The following is a 21,264-nucleotide window of genomic DNA, read 5'->3' as shown; positions in this document are numbered from 1 at the left end:
CTTTGCTAAGTGGCTGGCACTTGCTGTTAAAATGCTACCACCTTGTGGTGAAAGTTTTCATTCACTTTTACAGACGTTTTTCAGAAAAAAATATCTTAGATTTGTCTAAGAATAGTAACGTTTTTCATACTACATTTCGAAATAAATAAAGAAATCATGCTTCTTTGCCAACACTGCTTTTAGCCAGTACCCTCGATCTTTAGATTGACTTCAGTGAAATTTAAATTGGGATTTTTAGTGGCTATTTTTAAGCCTTTAAGCTGCTACATGTTTTATTCATTATTAAAATAAAGAAGTTTCGAGTCATTTGCACAGACATGTACTCGTAGTACCATTTGCACCTATTCTGTGTTAAACATGCAAAACATACTTTAAAAAAATATATAAAATTAGAAACAATTTACATCATTTTAGAATTTCCTAAAGACAATTAAATGAATGGTTTTGTAAGTTCATGCACCAAATAATTATAAATCGTACACTAAATGATCCACTATCCATGTAGATTTTTTTTAAATCTTTGAATCTTGTATATAAAGAGCAATATTTTTTAATGACAACTCGCGCAATTTCCATTGCCATGTGGTGGACCCCCATAGGGTCCAGTTCGGCACTGGGCTGTATGCTTGACAGCCCTTGTCATAAAACAATACCGACGGAAAAGTAAGTTAATTTTTGAGGGAGAGTCAGACAAAAGGCAGGGAGGAGAGACACGGTAGAGCGAGATGGACAAAGACAGACAGAGAGAGAGAGGAGGAGGAGGAGGAGGAGGAGGAGGGACGCTGTCATCACGTACAGCCGCGGAGAGAAGGGAAGGGCGGGGGTGAGCCTCAGCCGGTGTCTGTCTGCAGCAGCGGCCATGCTGCCTGTCTCGGTGCATCCCGGTCCTCCGCCGGTGTAGCCTCCCTCCTGCATCTCTGTATCCCAGGTCAGCGGACGGACCCGGATCGGATCGGTTAGAGCGGTTCAGCCCGCCGGGAGCTCCCGGAGCAGACCGTAACCAGAGCACCGAGGAGGGGAAAGAGGAGAAACGCTCCATAGCAACAAACCGGTTTCACGGCATTATTGGTAGGTGCCTCCCTTTCAGTGTACGTGTGTGTGTTTGAATGACGCTGTCAGCCAGCTTAGCAGTGTTAGGGCGGATAGATGGATAAAGTCAATTCTGTTATCAGATAAAGAGAGAGAGAGAGAGAGAGCACTGGTTTTATAAGCATTTCATCTGCAGGGTTTTATTTCTCATTGGGCTTAAGCTAAATCTAATATAACTGGAAATCGATGCAATTCTCCCACAGTGGCTGTGCAGCCGAATTTATGTCACACATTTGAACACATTGACTGTATGATACCTATCAATCCTGATGTGCATGTGCAATTTATCATGGGGGGCGGGGTCTTAATGATCTTCAATAGAAGCCCATTCTGCTCAGACCAGCTCCTTAAAGGTACTTTTTGTAAATGCACTGCAAAATGCAATAAAGACCTTCACCACATGGTGGCAGCATTTTTGCCAGAAAGTTTATGGGCAGTTGGAAATTCCACGTGTGCTTGCCTCTGACAGACCCTGCAAACATAGTGGAAACAGTGCTAGAATAACCCCTGTCAACAGTATTTGTGGCACAATGGCAAAAACTGCACTGTAGACAGACAGATGCTGACGTTTTCAGGTACTGTTGTGGACCAGCGACTCTTTCAGGACAAGTAATATTTATTTTATTATTGCATGAAAAAAACAAACAAGTATTCATTTTAAATATGGTTTTGGATTGATAGCTAATTTAAGTGGTTGTGATCGACTGAAGCCCAGCAGGCCGTGAGTCTCAGATGTTGGCACAATATTCCATCCAAGACTTGATATTGAGGGGAAAAAAAAGGTTTAGTCAACTTGCTCGGGCAGCTTCAGGTTCTATCTTTTCCACAGATTCACATTACAGGTGTTTCAGGGGTGGAGGGTTTAGTGTTCATGCCTTAAAAGGCTTCAGGTCTTTTGTTTTTAAAATGTCTCCTGTGTCTGACTTCCTGCCCTCCGCATCTGCTCTGTGCATCCTGACATATGTGAACCAGGAATGAGTCCAAGATGAGCAGTGTTTTCCCAGAGTTCTGTTCTTCTATGTACTTGATCTTATATTGGTTTGTTGAAGGACGACCTCTCATTAATCTAATATTTCTATGTTTTTTGTTAAAAAGCTGTACTCTCTGAGCTCTTCTAACTACCAAAGCAAGTCAGCTAAGTGAGAGTGACAAAACTGTGCAAATGTTAACTTGCATGATGCTTTTAGGTGTCATGTTTGACTCAGGGCAGTTTGGATGCCCACTGGATTTTTGTGGTGGTTTGATGTGGTACTCTGTGAGAGGACAGCTCAACCCTGAAAATTTCAGTGTCAGACGTGACAGGAAAAGTCATAGCTGTTTCCTCACATGGCTTTGGTGCTTTCTAAATAATTTCAAAATGTTATAAAATCTAACTTTTAAAGTTGTTTTTTTAACCCTGGTTTAATTTAATCAAAATTAAAATCATTTTTGTTTATAAAATATTGAATAAATAAATAAATGCAAAATATATGCAGGTAATACAGACTCTTAATTATGCGCAGAATAATCATAGTCATGTGTAGTTAAACCCAAAAGTCAATTTTGATCCAGGAAAACCCTGAAACTGTTTTTAAACAAAGGCTTTTTTTTTTGGGGGGGGGGGGGGGGGGGGATTGTACAAAATTACCTTTTTAAAAATTAATTCCCGCTCTATTTTTGCACTGGTATAGAGTTGGAGGCTGTTCTCGAGATGATGGTGACTTCTGTCTTGTCAGTAAAACCACGTGATTGTCATTTCTTCTTTTTTCCCCAGTGATGGAGGGATGGTGAGGACACTAGAAGAGAAATTGTGAATGAGACATAAATCCCAAATCAAGCAGGATTAGAGGGACTTCGAGGCACTGGCCCAGATCTAAACCTGGAGTCGATTGAACAGGTTGTCTAAGGTCTGTTCATTCAAAGTACTGAGTTCAAAGCCACATCACTGACATTACAGCTGAGTTCCTGACACTGCAGGTAGGTGACTGTGAGGACAAAATACATGATTTTTAAGGATTTTTAAATTGGATAAAGGATATTTTTGAGTTCTGACTTAAGCTGGATTTACATCAAAGTGACCTGATGTAGTTTTGGGGATTTCACCTGGATTATGAAGATTTCAGTTGATTTAAATGAACTGTGACTGGTCTGATTGCCACAGTGCCGGTTCTTCGTTCAGGCCAACTGGACTACAAATCATCTTAGAAGTCTTAGGACTACAGCTGGTCTATGAGAATCTATCTACTGGAAGGAAGTCTCCAAGTTATAACACATTATTTAGGGATTACTTATCACATTATCTAAACGTGAGCAAGCTCTGGACTACATAGCTCGGATAAACTTTTTCCTGCTGTTTGAAGGATGATTCTTTTCTAGCACGGATTTCATTGAATGTTACTGAACTGTTATCCGCCATGTCTCTGAGTAAGACCCTCGAGTTGGAGCACTTTGACGAACGTGACAAGGTTCGGCGAGGACGCTCCACCCGGGCCAAGAGAGATGATTCCACCAGCAGTGCTGGTGGTGGAGGGTCTGGCCCGAGCTCCAGGGGCAGCAGCCTGGTCCCTAGTCCTGCTCACAGTGCAAACTGCAGCTACTACCGGACCCGCACCCTGCAGGCGCTCACCTCGGAGAAACGAGCCAAAAAAGTCCGGTTTTATCGCAACGGAGACAGATATTTTAAGGGCCTGGTGTACGCTGTTTCTAGTGACCGGTTCAGATCGTACGACGCTCTGCTAATGGAGCTCACACGCTCTTTGGCGGATAACCTGCATCTGCCTCAAGGAGTGCGGGTGATCTACACTATAGATGGCAGCAAGAAGATCACCAGTATGGATGAGCTGGTGGAAGGTAAGACTGGCAGCTTGGTCTTCATTTTCTAACAACTTGTCAATCACAAACCTTTAGGCAATTAGCAAAAATGCCCAGCTGAGGTAGAAAATGTCACGCTTTAGTAGGCTATGGGTGCACACTTACTGTGATTAGTACGAATATTTTAAGACTATTATCTGGATTGTGGTGAGGGCCAGTCTTGGCATTCTTTAATTTAAAATCCCTTTTTACTCTATCAATACTCATCAATAATGTCTTTGTCGAAAGCATCTGATCTCCTGGATCATTTGTCATAAAATTAGTCATAATTGGTCTACAGCCATTTCCATTCCTAGTTGACCTACACATTTGTTCCCTTTGTCAGATTTTTGATGTAAGGTGCTTTATATTAGCAGTGGTCTTGCTGACTATTGAATCTTTATTTTGTCTGCAAATGTTGCTTATCCTTAAAATAAATATACAGTAGTCATTTGTCACCGAGTCATAATTTTGTGCAGACTTCAGCTGATTACTCTCACCACAGATCAGTCAAATGGCCTGTCCTGTTTAAACTTCCTCATGTTTCCTTCCTCTCGGCTCCCTCTTGGCTTTTGTTATCCAAACATGCTTGAATTATTTATTTCTGTGTACATCAACAGCAGACTGATAAGTACATAACCAATACAGTAATACTCAAGGGTATATCGGTTTTAATATTCATTGGGGAAATAACCCAGGACCTGTCTGAGGTGTACAGCTGTTTCTGTATAAAAAGTATCATGTTGTCCACTACTGAATCGACCCCTGACGCTATCTATCCTGTAATTTGATGAAGAATCCTATAAGAAAGTTGTCCCTGTGTAGCTTTTATGCACATGTAGTTGTCAGATTTACAGCAGTGTTAATCCTATTGAAGATTTTAAGCTGGAGACTCCAAGTAAAGCTTGTGATTAATAAATAAGTGCATATGTGTTGGTTAAATTTTGGTGGGAGCAATATAAGGTACTTGGAAAAATCTTAGGGACGTATCCCATCATCTCTACCATAGATTTTGCCCATGGTGACACTATATGTGGAATAACTGAACCCACCAGTAAACACATAGTTCATTAAAGTTGAAGCAAGGGAAAATTGTGTTTTTTAACCTTTTATTGAAAATGATACCTTCTCACCATCTAGTCACACTCCTTTCTCTTTTAAACTGATATCCAATTAATTGAAACTGCAGGCAGTGATGATTGGGATCACACACCTTTGACAGGTCTACCTGCTTCCTGTGGATATTTTAAGCCCAGGATGGATAACTGGCTGTTGCACACATACATACATCAGTTGTTTTGCCCAACATGTGACATTACAGAATATCCAACAATTACAGTTGTGTTTTGTTTTGTTTGTTTGTTTTTTGCTGTCGCCAACAGACCATTCAGGGAAAACCCACCAGCTTCGCCATTTAGCATCACCAAGATGTTTAGATCGGACTGCTCATATATTATGTGAATAATTAGTTGTCAGCTCAAAATCTTCAATAGGATTAACATTGCAATTCTTTGCCAATGTTTGACAAATGACTATTCTAAAGAATAATGCCTTGAAATGGCAAAACTTCAGCTTAGTGCAAATGCCATAAAAATGGACTTCCTGTTGGGTTTCGTGCGGGCTATGTTATTGATATGCTATAATGGTGCTATATACACAGAAATATTTTGAAACATCTCATGTATAAAACCTTTTAATTATGTAAGTTTTCACCACTTTTGACAGAATTTTTTTAAGCACTTTTTAACCCCTCAAAATTATTGTGACTTAGTTACAGTAATAAAAATAATATCTAGAAAACCAACCTGAGCAGTTCCACTAATGCCTTCACATATTCAGTGCACAGTCATCTAATGACCCATCATTATGTGTTATATCCTGTCTCCAATATCCTCTTTTAAACATCAAGTGTACTTTATCTTATAAAGAAGCATGTATCTCATAAATGCTCATAAATCTTCCACATCTAAAATTTATACGCATGGATAATATTCCTGGATAATTTAACAGCAACTCCGAGGTCCACTCACTCTGCTCATCCTGTTGCCCCAAAGTCATTTAGTGAGAAACAGACCAGTGGCTGAGTAACATCACTTATCATCAATATTGATGAGTGACTGGTTTAATGTCCTCTGATGAGCGTTAGTGCCAGGAAGCTGTTCAGCCGGAGATCTACTAAAAGACAGATGCATCGCTCTTAAGCACTTAACAAATGACAAACAGACCACAGCGGCTCAAAGCTGCGAGTGTGAAGTGGAAAAGTCATCGCTCACAACTTAACTGAGTATTCGAGCTGTAACAGAGGGGGAAACATGGATTATCTGATTAGCTGTGCTGGAAAGCAGCTAATGTACTGCACTGGGATGATTGATCTGAGTGTGTCCTGCTGAATGTCAAGATTATTGGTTTAGCATTTCAAAAGTACTGTGACAGAGATTTCAAATATCATAACCTTTCAGGTTTTTCTAGGCTTGGCAGCAGCCATAACGGTCAGCTCATATACATCATTTTTTATAGTTGTAATAAAATTATTATTATTTTTAATCCAAAGCATGTTTTAGAAAACCCAACTAAACCATTTCAGTGCTTGAGGAAGTCTGGTTTGCTTCATCATTAATGAATCACTATGAATTTTCTTTGAACTTTTAAAATTTTTCCCTATTTTTAAAAATATAATCACACAAAAAGTGTTTAAACTTTCTTGATTTTAATCTTATTTGAATCATTTTCCGTTGCTTTTAAATTATGAGATTTTGTAAAGCACGTTGTTTTATTAAATCCTAATTAAAATGAAACAAAACAAAAAAGTCTAAAAATAATAGGGGAAAGGGCGCTCAAACCTCAGTCTCCTGGGTGAAGGTTTATTTTTTGTCTATAAAAAGCCACGAAGGTGGAATTTGTAGCTTTTTATAGACAAAAAAAACTTGAATCAAGTGAATTTAATGGGCACAATAAAAATAATAAAGACAATAGCTTCAGAAAAGTGTTTATTTTGAAACGAATGCTTAAAAAATTGTCCCAAACTCCACAAATAAGCTGCAAATGTTTGTTATTTAATCAATATGATAATTTCTTAACCTTAAAAGCTGAAATATTAAAAGTACCCTTCATTAAATTTCCCGTTTGTCGCATCTTTACGTTAAACAGCTCCTGAACAGAGACTGTGCCGGCGTCTCAGCTCTAATGTCGTATCGACACACAGACGGTGCTTCTGTGTTTAGTCACTGAGGTATTTGAATAAATACCTGCAGCAATCCTGTCCATCTGGTTTGAATTGCAAAGTGAAAGCCTGCATGTGGAGAGACAAGGTCACACACACAATACCTGCAGAGAAAGAGTGTGTGTGTCAACATGTAATGGGGATGAAACAAAGGGAGGAAAAAAGGGGCATTTTTCTAGAGGCTTGCTGGCACAGATAAGCGTGTGTCTGATTTTTAAAAGAGAGTGAAAGGTGTGCACGTTGGAAAGGTAGTGAGATAAAGACGTAGAGAGAGAGGGGCGTTAGGTGAGCCATTTTTAACCATATAAGGTAAAACAGAATATGTGGCTGGAGGCTGTTGTACATGTGATCAGCTGCAGTCTGCTGGAGCCTTAGTATGATTTATAATTTTATCTTATATTTAAAAACTCTTTATACAAAACAACCTAATGGATTTAACTGATGACAGATTTAAAGCTCAAATAAATTTAGGCACATGCACATTAGTCGCTAATCTAAATAAGAGGATAATAAAGGAATTAAACTGTTTGTCATCATTGGTAAAACTTTATTGTTCATCCGTTTCTTTCTTTACATACATCAAAATCTGTGCCATAAAAGTTAAAATTGCTAAAGGGAACATCTATTTTAATAGTTTAGTTGTTTCTGATCAGCAAAATGTCAAATATTTTTGTTTCTTGCATCTTAGGCATTTCCTTTTCATGCAGATGCTGATGAGGAAAAACATTAAAAACAAAAACAGCAGCTATGATCTATGGTCATAGTCCTGGTGCCAGGCTCTACAGGACACCTTCAGAGGTGTCATGCAGTCCTGGACATGAAGGGTGTGATGTGTTTTGCAGGCACTATAAGCACAAGCAGTGAAGTGATGGTCACATCATGGATGTATATCTGTCCATTTTCTTCTGCTTATCCAGTTCTGGGTTGTGGGATGGGGTGAGAAGTTAGAGGCGGGGTACATCGGGCTGTTGCAGGGCTAACACAGAGACTCACATTCAAACGCATGGTCAATTTTAAAATGATCAGTTAGCCTAACACCCCCCCCCCCCCCCCCAACTGAATGTTTTTGGACTGTAAATTAAAAATATTGGATTTTGGACTGATAATCTGAAAATGAAACCTTGGTCTATGTGAAGTGATAACAGGTTCTTTTCCCCTTTAATGTGACAATGAGATCACTGATGTGGAAGAAAATTTGTAATTATAGTGTGTTTAAAAGTGTCTTTAAAGAATAGGTTAGCCATCATTTGCCCCTAATAATATGATCATTTTCTAACCACTCCTGGCAGATTTCGGAGATCTCAACATGTTGAAGCTGTTGTTTAAAAAAAAAAAACACAATACAAAAAAAGTAAAAGTAAAGTATAGTATAAGTAAAGTATAAGTAGTTTAAGTAAACCCTTAAACTAAAAGGGTTTGAATGGTGGCTTTTCCACTGCTTATTTCCTGCTGGTTACTGACTGGGTTTTAGAGGCAGCAGTGTAAGCAGAGACCAGCCACCGCCTTCGGCTCTTCTTGGGAGAGACACTGCAGCATTCCCAGGCCAGCTGAGATGAGAGACATAATCTCTCTGGCATGTCCTGGGTCTGCCCTGAAGCCTCCTACCAGTAAGACTCCTAGGAAGCATCCCGGAGGCATTGTAGTGAGATGCCACCACCTCATCCAGCTCAGTCTGATGTGTAGTAATAGCAGCTCTACTCTTAGCCCCTCCCCCCAACCAAAAAATTGCAAGAAATAGATTAAACTGTCTTTTTAATTAATTTGGGTTGCAAACTATAGCAATGTAACATCTTTATTTTGTAGGGAACACTTTATGTAAATAAGGCTCTATTCATAGCTAGTACGTCTGTTAAGGTAGTAAAACTAATTCTAATATGACCACTAAGTGAAACAAGCTGTTTTTGAGTAACAGCTTATGTGGAAACTAAACTGGATTATCAGTCTGACTTTACATTTTATTATCATACTCATTGCAGTCAGATTAATTGGAGCTGTGCTGCGATATAAAACACTGCATGCTCATCATTTCCATATTTCCTGCCTGGGTGCTTGAACGCTCTGACGAGTGACGAGCTGTTCAGTTTTCCAGCAGATCAGACAGAGTGAGAGGAGTGAATCTGACATCTGCTGTCACCTTCTCTTCATCCACTGTCACACACAAAGCTCGTATTACCGCGCTCTCAAATAACCCTGTGACCCTGAACGCCCTCGTGTGCATCACTCACTTATTTCACCTTTTAACTGCGTTCATGACAACAACCAGCAGGTACAGATGACACAGCATGGCTTCCTGTGTTCAAGGCTGCCTTTTAGGGCCAGTTCACTTTGCTTTAATGTTTCTATCGAAGTTGTTGCTTGAATATTGTTGCTTTGTTATGGTCAAAATCTTTGTAATGATGGTCTATTAAAGAACCGATAACTTAATTTTTACTTGAAAGGATTAGTACAAAATATGCTGCACAAAACTGGCAAGGACATGCAATAAACATCCAAGTAAGGAAAAGAGAGAAGGCAGCAAAATACTTCTGAAACACACGGAAATGAACTGCAAATATAAAAAACTGGGCACAGGATGAAGAACAGGGCTGCGTTCCGGGTGAACAAAATGTAGCAGAAGGATTTTTTTTAATATAATTTAAATGTGGTGAATTCAAAGCCTAAGGACTGCAGTCATGACAGCTGATTAATCGCGCCTGCCTTTCTCCATGCTGCTGTTGATATTGCAAAGTGTACTTCAGGGCCCATTGCCCACTGCTACACTTTGTATGTAAGTAAAGGGCATTTGTGAAGTGCTTTTAATTGGCACAAAGTCACAAACTGATGTAGAATTAAAATATAAAATACATTAGAAAATTAAAATACAGTTAATAGCTATATTAACCCCGGTTAAAACACACAACAAAATAGAAATAGAAATTGCAATTAACGTGCTAAAACAGCATTCGTCTTTGGTGGCATTTGGTGTCCTTGAACACACCATTTCATAAAAGCCTAATATTTAAGTTAACTATGTAAGATATTTAATGCTGTTTTTCAGTGTACAATATTGAGCTTTAATGGTTTTTGGCTGCTTTTAGTCCAAAGTTTCTCCTATAAAACCTTTGCAGTATTTGTTTTTAATGTAACTTTTCCTCCTCACACCCTGCCGTGCTGCTCAGGCGAGTGCTACGTTTGTGCCTCCAACGAGCCTTACCGGAAGGTCGACTACACCAAGATCTCCGTCCCAAGCTGGAAGCCCGGTGCCAGCGCTGGGCCTGGAACAGCAAGATCAAGTGGAGCCTCCACGGCATCCACAGGAGTGTCGACGACCGTCCCCAAAGATCGCCCCGAAAGTCGAGAGGGCAGAGAGAGCAAAGACTTCATCAAACCCAAGTTGGTGACGGTGATCCGCAGCGGCGTGAAGCCTCGAAAGGCAGTGAGGATTCTCCTGAACAAGAAGACGGCGCACTCCTTCGAACAGGTGCTGGCGGACATCACCGAGGCCATCAAGCTGGACTCTGGAGCAGTAAAGAAGCTCTACACGCTGGATGGGAAACAGGTTTGATAACTTTTGGTGTTCCTGTTTTGTTCTTTGACACAAACATTGAAAAAGCTGCTAAGTGAAGGTACTTCATGGATTTGACCATCATCACATTGATAAAGCAGCAAACATGGAGGCTTACACAGTATGTTCAGACTTTTAGCCGCTTCAGTGGAGAACACATTTGCCCTGCAGAATCATAGAGATAGAAAGTACTCGTACTCTGAGAAATCCATGAACTAAAGAGAGCCTGCTCACTTCTTTTCAGTCCCACTTACACCTAGAGGAAGCTCAGGAGGAAATCCTTAATGAGTGAAACACAAGGTAATGATTTACACCTGCCTCTAGACTGAAAAGTTCACTCCTGCATCCTGTGCCATGAATTATTAAGCTATTAAGTGCTTCTACAGTTCGATGCTGGTCTGATGGAGTCACTGCAGGTATTTCAGATTAATGTGTATAAACTGAGTACCAAAAGTGACATCTATTTATACTCATTTAGCCCACTGTATTTTTGCCTTATAAGAGCCAGTTATTCATGAAAATTAGAAGAATAAAGTTGAAGATGATTTTTTGGGGGGACGGGAGTACAGGGAGAGAGAGTGAAGGAAGACACACATCAAAGAGATGCGATTCTGACTCAAACCTGGGCTGCTACATTTCAGACTTGCAGCATATGGTCGCCTGCTGCCTCCATGAAAACACTTTTCACCCTGTGTCTAAGGCTGAGGCCAGACACGCTGCTAGAAAGCTTATTTCCACTGGCTAATGGCTACATGTTAGGCTATGTAGGAGCTTAGATCGTCTGATAAACAGACAACCTCACAGAATTCACAAACTCTTGGGTCGGCAACTTGTTCTTCACCCAGAGTGGGCACTCCTTTGGGCACACCTTTTTCAACCTTAGAACCATGGCTTTAGACTTTAAGGTGCTGATTTTTATCTGAGCGGTTCCCACTCACTTATAAACTTCCCCATTGGGAGCTGAAGGCAACAGAATGGCATCATCTGCAAAAAGCAGGGATGAGATCCTGACACCACCAATCACAAAACTCTTATTAAAGCTAGAATCCATCAGCATTTGTGCTTCCTACCACTAAAGCACTCATTATATGCCATGCTAATGCAGGTTATAGATACTGAAAGCCACTTACCATCATCTTTACTTAGAACTGCCATGAACTTGCATTAGAGTGACAACACATGGCTCATGCATTTCCCAGTTCAGGAGCAGGACATCTGCCGTCTCTAGCAGTGGAGAATTCTCCCACTGATTTCTATTCAGCATTCTTTAAGTGTCATATCTTCTCTTCTAAAGTTCTCTATTTTTTGGCAGCAATTTATGGTTTAATTAGAAAAAATGACAGCAACAAATGGACCTCAGCTAGGTTTGAACTAGACACGCTGTGGGTAATGTTCACAGCCTGACTGTGACACACAGTTAAAGTAATTTCAGCCGTTTCGCTCAGCTCTAAACTGACGCACACTCAGACAACACAGGGCCAGTGAACGAGGGCTGACTCCGGAAATCAAATTACAGCACTTCATTATAAAATTACTCCAGGAATGTGTTTCATTTTGGGATTCTTCATATATAAAAGAGTTCGTTTAAGGTGCAATTTTCAGTTTAAAGTGTACGGATGGTTAGCGTAGTCTCCTTGAAGTTTAAATCTGCAGCCTCTGCTCTTTTTAAGTACATGTGTTTGAAGCCCTGGAACTGCAGCAGTCAGCTGAAGTTAATTTGAACAGAGTCTGACTAGGAGCTGATCCTCCTTAAAATGCTTTTGTGAGCTCATATTGGGTTAAGGATTTAAACTTATCACACGTTCACTGGCAGGGTTATTTTTACCCCACACATGCACGCGCTCTGTCTTTGAAGTCACAGATAACTGTGACGCTGACAACGGAGAGCTGAAGAAAAGCAAAGACAGCATGTCGAGGCGCCGGTGTGACTGAAAGAAGCTTGTTGTAGTGAATGCAGCTCAGACTTGTACACACACATGCTTACACACAAGTCTGCTGAGTTCACCCACAGAAACACACACACAAAGCACAAACTGTCTGCATTTGTTAAGATGTAGCTGCGCCATTGCCTTAGGAAAAATAAAAGCACACTTGGCAGATGCTCCCTTCAAAATAAAAGTATCCATTGCATTGCATCCATTGCCTCCTTAACAGCCTCATTGTTTTTACTTTAAAAGCATTCCCCCAGGCAAAGTTTATATATAAACATTGACCCTTTTTAAAAGTTCATAAGAAGAACTAAAAAAATTAATCTGATATCCCACTTGAAAAGTTATAGTACGAAAAGATTATAAAAGACTGAAAGAGAAAATTAACCTATCCACAAACAGGATTCACCAATCACCATTACCAATTTGGTGAAGCCCTAAAAAACTTGGAATGAGTGGATTGGAATACATACTCAGACTCTCCCCAACTACCTCCTCCAACTCTTCACCGACATAGAACGGTGGTGTGGTGGTTGGTACTGTTGAGTTCACATGTTCACCCCATATTCACATGGGTTCTCTCAGAGCTTTCTCCCACAGTCCAATGGCATACAGTTAGTGGTGTTAGGTTAATTTGTGATTTTAAATTGCTCGTACATGTGAGTGTAAATGGTCGTCTGTCTGTAAGAGGATGAAAATGATGAGGATGATTTTTGTCGGTAATAGAAAATATATAAGGTATTGGAAATGCCCAATCCTGACTTGTAGCAGCAGGAAATTTTAATTTACACAATTCTTCAACGTCTTGAATAACATGCTGGTGTTTTCTGCTGTATTTATACTGTATTTTATATCTTAAGATAAATGCAGCTGACTTGAGAACATCAGCAGACAGATTGCCATTTTCTTTTTTTTTTTAAATACAATTATTAGAAGAAAATGGCAAAACAAAAAACCCCTAACCAAATAATAGTTTTGTGTTAATGAATGTTTTTATTTTGAAAGGCATGAATTGTAATGAAGGCTTTTATTCTCTTTCTGCCTCAGACTGCTTCATTTTCATTCAGTCAGTCTTACAGGAACAAGGCCAAAATATGTGTGTGTGTGTGTGTGTGTGTGTGTGTGTGTGTGTGTGTGTGTGTGTGTGTGTGTGTGTGTGTGTGTGTGTGTGTGTGTGTGTGTGTGTGTGTGTGTGTCCTTGCACTGTTCCTTCAGTTTGTGCAGCCTCTTTAAAGAGTGGGACAGAAACCCTGTTTCACATACACACATTCACATACTTTGACATTGCAGTGTGGTTACCGTAGCAACCAGCTATCTAGGAGCACCCCCTTGCTACAGACACACACGGAATGTTCAGTCCAGTTCCGGAACCGTTAGGGGGAGTGTGGTCCCCATGGCAACCGTATAGCATTGAAATGACTCTGCATCAGTTTCTGTCTGAGTGTGGAAAGCAGCTTAACAGTGAAGAAATTAGTCTAATGTATTGGTTTGGCTCATATTAAGTTATTTCATCTGTATATTGTCAGTGTACACTGGTGACTGATAAGAATAAATACAAATAAGTTATAAGTGGAAAAAGTAACATGGAATACTAATGAATGAATGAAATGCGTGACACGTGCTCGAGAGTGGTGCACCATATTTGATATGATACAGAAACTGGCTGCTAGGGAAACCTGGTAATTGCAGGTGTCGTCTGATATCCTCATGTTGGAGTTGTTTCATGGTAATCATAATCAATATTGGTCCAGCTTCAACATTAAAAGTGACCAATGACATTGTTGTGATATCATAGTTTTGTGATGTGGAAACTCTGACCCCAGAACCCTAACCCCGTCCCTGACCTCAGCCTAACACAAGTAGAGTAGAGATGTGCAGTTTTCTTCCACATCACAGAACAATGTAATTGGTCACTTGCGTTGTTGAACCTGAAGAAACACCAAGGTTTTGTGTTTTAGATTTTTGTCCTCTTCACACCAGCAATTAAAGCTATGACTGGATACCACGAATCCATGAGTATAAGCTAATTCTCAATACTTGACTATTTGCCTTTTTCACTAAATCAATCATTTGTGCAGTCGGTCAATAGCGAGCCATTTTGAGTGCACAGGCCAGAGTCTGAAATGGAGGAAGCTCCGCTGTAGGAGGAAAATAACTTGTCTATACCACAGAGGAATCCCTCACAGTGCCGAGTCAGGACTTAATGATTTAATGTGACTAATGAATAAACTGGGACAACTTAAAGAGCTAATTAGCTAAAATCAAATTTGTTTGTAGTCACTCTGAGCGGCTCTGTGGGTTGATTAAAATCTAGCAATCACTTGCGTCAAAAACTGGGATGTGAGTGGATCTTTTCATATTCATATTCCAACCAGCCCTGTGAGCAGTCTCAGCGTTTGTGTGAGAAAATAGGGATGAATTTTGCTTTGATGACTGAGTCTTAACTGTAAACCTCTCATCTTTTGTAACTGTTCCTATACCTTTGTTCATCCTTCTTTTCTGCATCCTTTTCCTCTCACACTCTTTGTTCTCTCGCTCCTCCCTCTCTCTGAATCTCGGACAGTTTGATGTGCAATTTCTATTTAATCCTCAAAACAGTTCCTTAGACAGCATATTGTGTGTGTGTGTGTGTGTGTGTGTGTGTGTGTGCGTGTGTGTGTGTGTGTGTGTGTGTGTGTGTGTGTGTGTGTGTGTGTGTCAGAGCCCATTGAAGCGTTGCCAGCTGTAAACATGATTCAAAATTTCCCATCTGTCATCTGCTCTGTCGCTCTCTCTCACACACACACACACACACACATGCACACATGTCTGGTGTTGCTACACACACACTTGCAACACACATATGCCGCTGCAGCTTTTCCTAAAATCTGATGAATCACAGCGTGTGCTTCTCTTTGTGTGTGCAGCTGACCTGTTTGCAGGATTTTTTCGGGGATGACGATGTGTTTATGGCCTGCGGTCCAGAGAAGTTTCGTTACGCTCAGGACGACTTTGTGCTCACACACAGCGGCAAAACACCAGCCTTTGTGAATGGTAACACAGACACACACCCATCTTTGTATTGTTTGTAGAGTGTTTTTCTGTTTTTTGTTAGCGAACAACAAATTATTTGAATCATAAAAAGAAAAACAAAGACTCACAAAATTGGGGGAGGGTTTATTCAGTTGTATTTACATGTGCAAATACAAATATGAAAAACATCAAAAACCTGCTCATAACACAATTCTGTTAACCACTGAGAGAATGTGTAGCTCTCAGTTTTATACGACCCTTTTCTCTCTTTCCAGAGTGCAGGACCAAGGTCTCTCGCTCATCTGCCCCTCAGAAAACAACCAAGACCCCCAGCAGCTCCGGCTTCTCCTCCTCTAGGACTCCACCCAAAGGTCCGCCCAGGACAAAATCACCTGGTCCAGGTATGAAGCAATAAGAAAACCGCCGCTAATAACTATCAGTAGAAAGATACAACAAGAAGTTTTTTTCAGGTTGATGTTGCAAAAAGTACATACACAGTTCTTCCATCTTCCAAGTGTTGCTAAAAGTCCTTGTTTCTCAGCCTTGGGCATCTGAACTGTAACCCTTACTCACATAGTGCTCTCTCACTCAAATTAAAATTTGCACCGAAATTCATTTCCAGGTTTAGGCACAAACAACTTGAGCCATCCAACATTTCTTTATATTTTGTTTCCAAGTACCCAGACGTTCTTGTAAGTTTTTTTTTAACAACTCCTATAATGAGCCAGTGTTTTCTACACATATGGTAACAGCTTACTTAGTAAAAATAATCTATCTTTAGACACTTTGCTGCAACAGCCTGTCACAAAAACACATCACTTGTTCCTGCCTCTTTACTCAAATCTCTGAAAAATCTCAGACACTTTGAAAGATATAAAATAACATTTTTGCACCAACAAAGTGATTCCTAAAGAGCTGTTAGCCAAAGAAACTTGCCATATCTAATCTCGGTGTGCAGCGTGTCCTCAAAAAGCACTTTTCCACTCATAGCGCTTTATGTAACATGCCATGGAGGAGCAAAGGAAAAAAACGTAACAAAAAAGCAAAACAGAGTATCTGAAGGTCATGCCCTTAAGAACTAAAAAGAAAATCCAGCAAACACCTGAAGGAGACGGATCTGGTCCTTCAACTGATCATCTAGTGTTCACTGAAACCTCATCAGAATGTTCTCAGTGGAAGAGGGATGTCAAGAAGCCATTTTTAATGAAGGAAACCATGAGAATAGATTCAGAGATATACCAAATTACACAAGAACTGGACTGAAAATCGCAGACAACAAGTCCTAATTTACAATTTTTAATTCAAATCGTTTTTAATATGCACTGTGTTTGCAGCTCTCTATGGTTGTCTGTCATGGTTTGGTGCTGCATTTTAGCCTGTGGTGTGGATTAATGGACCAATGAATACAGAAAAGTACTGTTAGATTTGATACTAACAGGAAATACCACCTGGCAAAGATCTGATTAACAGTAAATTCATATTTCAGTGCAACCGTGTTCCCAAACAAATACACAGCGAATGTAGTCAACACATATATGGATAAAAACACAGTGTAATGGATTGGTCTCCCCAGAGCTCAGACCTCAACATTATTGAAGCACTTTGGAATCGTCTTGACAGAAAACAGAACAAACGGCAAAAACATCCAAAGAAAAGCTTTGAATGTCCTTCAGAAGGCTGGGGAACTGTTCCTGAAGAAATTACAAGAAAGCTGTGTAAGAGAGTTCAGGTTGTGATGATGTTAATGAATCCCTGCACATAGTTCCCATTTTTTGAGCAAAATATAAATAAATTAGCGGTGAAATCTGCACAGCAGACTGTGTGCCAGCTCTTGGTGCAGTGTCAGCACCCACAATTGGGCAAAGCATGTGTGGTAATTGATTTCTGCTGCTTTTCAGCGAAACGATTTAAGGCATTTGTGGTAGGTAAAAGTCTTATTTAGTGTTGATAGTCACACAGAGATATCACTGGAAGACTCACATGGCCTATCCCTGGTTTATAGGGATTTAGATTAGTATTGCAATAGATTCATTTAGTTACACCAGAGGCTACAAAGCAACATTGTTTCATAATCTTGTCACAAACTGGTTAAAATGTGCCAAATTAGCTCTTAACTGTCCCTGGTTACATGGAATAATGAACATCTGTCAGTGTTCTCTCTGAGTAGATTTGTGGGCATTTTTTCACAAGGGACCAGGTTTAAACTGCAGAAAATGGGCACTGAGTTTGAAAATAAGGATGAAGTACATGAATAATTTCTTAGCACACTTAACCATCCGTTTCTTCCACCATGTGCTTCTTCATCTCTGTCTTCAAATTTGTGCAGTGATCCACAGGTATGTGTATACAATTATTTTGACCAATCAGATCACTTCCTTCTTGCTTTCAGCTAATGAGGCCTCTGGAAAATCATCCAGGTCCAGCCCATCCCCCACCAGCCCCGGGACTCGACGCAGCCTCAAGGTCACAATGATCAGATGATTGATGGATTGTTTTTATTTGTAATTGTTGTTTGCAATAAAAATGTCTCATGGTTCATCCTTACATTTGTCTTCAGATCTCACCTCGTCATGCTTCCTCCACTGATGTAAACGGAGAGGCCGAACAGCCAGATGACACTGCAGAAGGTGAAGGTGTGTGTGTGTGTGTTTTTACCTTTTAATCAAGTCAGACGTTTGTGAGTGTAATATCTGAAGTCAGTGACCCTGAAATGTGAACTTCTTGGTAACAGATGCAACTTTACAAAAAAAGCCCCTACATGACACAGAAGCTGAGTGAGTTTAATGGCTGTTTGAAAGACCTGAGAGGCTTTAGGCTGAATATCAAAGTGAATTATTTAAAAACAGCTTCTTGATAAAAGTACACATGGTGGCTGAGAACCTCACTGTGTGCCCAGTGCCAGGTTGAAAGCATTGAGCCTCTGGCATCAGTGCATGCTCCCTGGCTTGCACTCTGAGGGTCGCACAAGTGCTTGAAAGTCAAAAGACCAAATAAAGACTGAAAACTTCTGTAGCAGAAAAGGCTCAGTGGCTTAGAAGGGGGTAAAGATGACAGCACATCTGTGACTCTGTGGGTTTGAAAGCAGATTTTCTAAAGGTGATGCTTTGAAGGAAGCTGTCAAACTCTGAAACTTTCAGATTAACTCAGAGGTTGTGTGTTCAGACTTTAGGAAGTCAGTGACATTTGAAAAGTCTTTTTTTCACAGTGAACGGCAATCGAACAGTTTCTTCCTCAACCATCAACGAGAAGTACAAGGTTGGAAAGGTGATCGGAGACGGAAACTTTGCTGTGGTGAAGGAGTGCATGGAGAGGTAAATAACCATCACATAACTCAGTGAATGCACCTGCTGTTTGCAAACCGATATACTTAATCACACTGAGAAAAGTCAAAAACTAGAAGTGGTAGGTGGAGTTTATATACAAATATGCCTCATGTTAGCCGTTTGCTAGATGGTTGCCGGGTAACCAGGTGATGCTGTTACAACATATCATGCATAATTAAAGTTTTGTAGATATAAATTAGATGTTATTATCTATAAATTAAAAACATTACAATGCTTTTATAAGGTATAAGGTGTTATAGGTCCAGAAATGCCAAATGGTTGCTAGGCAACATGATGTGATATAGATAAGAACCTCAAGGGACCGAAGATATACCTGTGTGCCAAGTTTGGCTCCTGAACTTCTGATGGTCTTGGAGAAGTTTGTGGTCAAAGAAACAAACACAGACAGATTTTGTGTATTATTCTCAGGCTCAGTGTAGCCCTCTGAGAGCAGTAGCTCAACATTGGGATTCAGGAGGTGTGTGAATCTGTAATATTTTATCTTTGTTTGACTGACAGGTCAACAGGACAGGAGTACGCTCTGAAGATCATAGACAAAGCTCGCTGCTGTGGGAAGGTAACACTCACTCATCCCTGACTGATCCTGAGTTTATGTAAAGTCCTCTGAACTGATGAAAACACCAAACCTCTGTGTGTGTGTAAACAGGAGCACCTGATAGAAAATGAAGTGGCGGTCCTGAGGAGGGTTCGACATCCGAGCATCATCCAGTTAATCGAGGTGGACGAAACGCCCACTCAGCTGTTCCTGGTCATGGAGCTCGTCAAGGTTCCTCCTCTTCTTCCTCTTTCCTCCAGAAAGTTTTATTACATTGGAAAATTTCAGCTGCTGATTGAAGCAAAAATTATGAACTGAATGTTTTTCAGGTTCCAGCTTCTGTTGCTGCCTCTGTTTTTCATGTAGAAAAATAAAGAAACCGAAGAACTTTTCAATCACCACAAAAGTTGCTAACACTCCAGTGCTCTTATTCTTTTTATGAAACACAACAAATGTATTATTTTCATGCTTTTGTCTGTTCAGGGCGGAGATCTGTTCGACGCCATCACTTCCTCTACAAAGTACAGCGAGCGAGACGCCAGCGCCATGGTGTTCAACCTGGCCGGAGCCATCAAGTACCTGCACCGAATGAACATCGTACACCGAGACATCAAACCAGAGAACCTGCTGGTACGAACACGCACACATCGTGTTCACAATACTTGAATTTTATTTTGCAGTTAGGTTTTTTAGATTCAGAAAAGATGAAAAAAAAAATAATTGTGGAGCTTTTATTTTAACAGTTTCTTGAATTTTAAATCATATAAACTGTAATCTACAAACAATGCACCTCTTCATTGTTTATTTTACATTTACAATTTTAATGTTTTTTAAAAAGATTACCTAACGTAAGTAAGGCAAACTTTAAATTAAGAACAGTGTAAGTTCATGACATGTTTTAATGAGTAATTTTTTACTTTCTTGAATACTTTGAACATAAATTGAAGGTAAAATATAGTTGTATATCTTGTAAGTAATTTATTTACAATACTTCTTTTAGGTCATTCTTTAAAAAAAGCTGTATTATTTTTAACTATAGGTTGATGCTGAGTAATTATTACTTCTGTTGAATTCCTGGTTTATTTGGAAACATGATTATCAGGTTCAAAAAATAAGCCTGTGGTGCTGTTTACCTTCTCTCTTTGCAGTCTTTGTGTGCACCTTGGGAAGATTTCATGTATTTGTATCCTGCAGGTTTGTGAATATCCAGATGGCACTAAGTCATTGAAGCTAGGGGATTTTGGTTTGGCGACAGTGGTGGAAGGACCGCTGTACACTGTTTGTGGCACACCGACATACGTCGCCCCAGAGATCATTGCTGAGACCGGGTAAGAGAGGTCACAAAACCCCAAATTTATGCTAATCTCCTTTTCTGAAGTTGATCGGGACAGATGGTTGAAAGCAGGAATATTAGATTGTTTGGTCTGCAGAAAAATACTGCAAATTAAGCCGTGCACATGAAAAGCACATTTAAAGACCTGTTTTCTGTCTGATTTCTACAGCTGCATTCATAAAAAATGTAAAAGAGCAGATCCAAATAATAAATAACCAATTTAAAATTGTCAGTATGACAGACTTGGTGAAAGGCTGGCTCTTGATGTAATGCAATATGTTTTTTGCTTAGCAGAATAAAATAAATTAGAATAAATACCTCTAAAACCCATTAATTTGTCATCTTCATTCAAAAGTTGTGCATTACGTTTTTTCAGCTGTCTTGTAAAACAGTAAATTTGAAAATGCACAGGGTGACAACATTATTTTTA

General features: G+C 39.9%; 1 protein-coding gene across 2 annotated transcripts in view; it reads left to right on the top strand.

The window, feature by feature from the left end:
- Nucleotides 1-858: 858 nt before the first annotated feature.
- LOC134624631 (serine/threonine-protein kinase DCLK2-like) overlaps nucleotides 859-21,264 on the top strand; it is a 28,389-nt gene continuing 7,983 nt past the window's right edge. The window contains exons 1-12 of one of the 2 annotated variants that reach the window (XM_063469644.1): nucleotides 859-1,068; nucleotides 2,843-3,918; nucleotides 10,297-10,676; nucleotides 15,517-15,643; nucleotides 15,898-16,023; nucleotides 18,012-18,085; nucleotides 18,180-18,249; nucleotides 18,828-18,933; nucleotides 19,465-19,522; nucleotides 19,613-19,732; nucleotides 19,985-20,131; nucleotides 20,696-20,829. In XM_063469644.1, the coding sequence (XP_063325714.1) occupies nucleotides 3,483-3,918; nucleotides 10,297-10,676; nucleotides 15,517-15,643; nucleotides 15,898-16,023; nucleotides 18,012-18,085; nucleotides 18,180-18,249; nucleotides 18,828-18,933; nucleotides 19,465-19,522; nucleotides 19,613-19,732; nucleotides 19,985-20,131; nucleotides 20,696-20,829 (1,778 nt within the window). In that variant the 5' untranslated portion in view covers nucleotides 859-1,068; nucleotides 2,843-3,482. Of the gene's footprint in view, nucleotides 1,069-2,842; nucleotides 3,919-10,296; nucleotides 10,677-15,516; nucleotides 15,644-15,897; nucleotides 16,024-18,011; nucleotides 18,086-18,179; nucleotides 18,256-18,827; nucleotides 18,934-19,464; nucleotides 19,523-19,612; nucleotides 19,733-19,984; nucleotides 20,132-20,695; nucleotides 20,830-21,264 lie in introns of both variants that reach the window. The other variant, XM_063469643.1, reaches the window with a different exon arrangement.

This window comes from Pelmatolapia mariae, linkage group LG3_W (genome assembly GCF_036321145.2).
Source record: "Pelmatolapia mariae isolate MD_Pm_ZW linkage group LG3_W, Pm_UMD_F_2, whole genome shotgun sequence".
Taxonomy (NCBI): domain Eukaryota; kingdom Metazoa; phylum Chordata; class Actinopteri; order Cichliformes; family Cichlidae; genus Pelmatolapia; species Pelmatolapia mariae.
This window is presented reverse-complemented; position numbering and strand designations above follow the sequence as displayed.